The 2309-nt window shown below is 51.7% G+C and overlaps 1 protein-coding gene across 1 annotated transcript in view; it reads left to right on the forward strand.

Annotated features, from left to right (window-relative positions):
* SMC3 (structural maintenance of chromosomes 3) overlaps positions 1 to 2309 on the forward strand; it is a 52191-nt gene that overhangs the window by 10528 nt on the left and 39354 nt on the right. The window contains exon 3 of the mRNA XM_006022833.3: positions 870 to 930. Coding sequence (XP_006022895.1) covers positions 870 to 930 — 61 coding nt within the window. The remainder of the gene's footprint in view (positions 1 to 869; positions 931 to 2309) is intronic.

A 2309-nucleotide genomic window follows, 5' to 3' on the forward strand; every position in this document is an offset into this window, starting at 1 on the left:
ATGGCGGGGCCGGGCCTCCCCTCCTGGTCACAATGCCCTCCCCGCGGTTGTGCACGGCTCGTGTGTGGAGCACGTCGGTCCGCGGGCCCCGCCGCCGGACGAGCGCGTGCATGTGGATCCGCGCCGTGCCCGGGGCGCTGCGGGGCCCCCGCGGCTCAGCTCCGCCGGGCCGCTCGGCCTCGTGCCCACGTCCACACCTGTGTCTGCACACACGCACACCCCTACCCCTACATACTATATACACACCTGTCCATCTCTATCCATAGATGGGAAGTTATACACACACTAATACACACAAATGTCCATTCCCCTCTGTGTGTGTGTGTGTGTGTGTGATTTTTAAATTTGCTACCGACTCGTTGCATTGTATGGCCTTTATTCTATTAATTAAACAAATAATGGCACTGCTTTATTGCTAGAATATAATTTGAGTTGTAGTTGTACACGTGTGGGCTAGAGCGGGGGTCCCCAACCCCTGCCCCGCGCCGGGTCAGCTGGGTCTGCTGCCAGACCAGAGGTGACTGCAGACCGGCAGTCAAACTGTGGCCGAAAGGAAATCGGGTCAGAGATGTGACTAGAAGCAAAATCTTTCCTGAAGCTTGAAGAGAAAGGTGGGCAACGCTGGTTGGAGGTAGCAACGATCAGACTGCTGAGGATTTTGACGATTGAAACGACCATTTTAGAGGACACCGGTGACAAAGTCTTATTCTGAGATTGACTGACGTGGTCTTTATACGCCTGCAAGTGCCACAGCGCCGGTAACTTGCGTGTGTCAAATGCCCAGAGAGCCAGGATCAGAAAAAAATTCGAGATGGCAAACAGCCAGCTTAATTAATTTGATCGAAGTAAATGTTTCTGACTATTTGCAGTTTTCAAATGGCTTCAAAAAATGGAATCGCTGTCATGTGTGGATTATTGCATTTCATCCAGGTGTGCTAGGCTGATAGTGAACTCACGTCTGTGACTGAGTGTCTAGGGCTGTCAGGGAGTCCAGTGAAGAATTAGATGTAGGCTCCTCTTGTCTGAAGGCAAAGAAAGAGGTCCTGGCATTATAAGGTCGCTGGCCGTTTGGAAGTGCTTGGCAAAACCCGTTCTTTTAGGGAAGCTGTTCAAGTAAATAGTTGGTTCATGCGGAGAGATTTCCCTCCCCGTTCCTGAAATTTTTGTTTTTGAGGGAAGATCGTTTACTAAACAAATCAACAGAATCTGGAATTCTTTTTTTCCTTTTAATCCAGGTGTTTTATTTGTAGACATGGATGTAATAGGGTACATATGTTGCAGTGATTATTTTGGTGGCAAAGAGTGAAGATTATATGCCCACGCTTAATATTTTAGTCCTGCCAATTACCTTGGAAATAATGAAATCAGCATAGCACCAACATCTGTGATCATTAGAAAAGTGTACTTTTTGTCCGTCTGTCTTATCTGTCTGAGAGATCCCAGAAGTAGGTTGTTCTGGGCAATTTTCCACTTACTCTGGGGGATCTCTTGTGTAAGAGCTCTGTTCTGTTGCACCTCTGCGAGTTTGTTAGCTTGGTGGTATTGGTTATGGTGTTTTAGCAAGGCAGGGAATCTTAGCTGTGTATTAGGGATGTCAGTACCGTTTAAAAATATGTATTTAAGGTCCTCTAGTTATCTTGGTTAAGTGGTTAGCCAATAGTACGTGTACCTATTTAGTGAGCTCTGGCAGGACCAGTCCCCACCCCTTATTTTCATCATGTGCCCAGCACTGTGCGGCCCCAGGTCAGTAGTGGGGAGCTGCGGGTGTGGGCCAGTGGGCATGGCTCAGTCACTAAGGGATTTTAAGGCTTCCCCTCGTCCCCAGGGGCTGGGGCCAGGGCTACAAACCTCTCCCATGCCTGGATCCCACTGCCATGGGAGAACAGGTGCAGAGCCCCCTAGGGAGGTCAGGTAGGACTTTCCCATGGTAGCCACAGCAGCAAGACTGGGCAGCAAGTGGGTCTGCTTAGCTCCCCCCGCAGCAGTGGGGCCTGGGAAGGGTGACAGGCTCCCTGTGCCTCCTGCCACAGCCTGGACCTGGACGGTTCCTCCGCATTGCTGGGTGCTCCCCAGTTTGCCCCAGGAGAAGTGGGGGAGAGGGGGTGTCTGGTCCTGCTGCCTGCATTGTGTCCTTCCTCCTCCCACCATTGATGCTGAAGCCACGTGGGACCTGGACCAGCCCTAAGGCAGGGCTGAGGGTGTAGCTGGCTCAGCTTGAGTAGGTGCCCTGGCAGCTGCAGCAGGCTGTGTTGGGTCTGAGGGATCACTGCTGGCCCCTAGTGCAGTGAGCATGGCCCCAGGGCATTCCT

This window comes from Alligator sinensis, unplaced genomic scaffold (genome assembly GCF_000455745.1).
Source record: "Alligator sinensis unplaced genomic scaffold, ASM45574v1 scaffold559_2, whole genome shotgun sequence".
NCBI classification, from domain to species: Eukaryota; Metazoa; Chordata; order Crocodylia; family Alligatoridae; genus Alligator; species Alligator sinensis.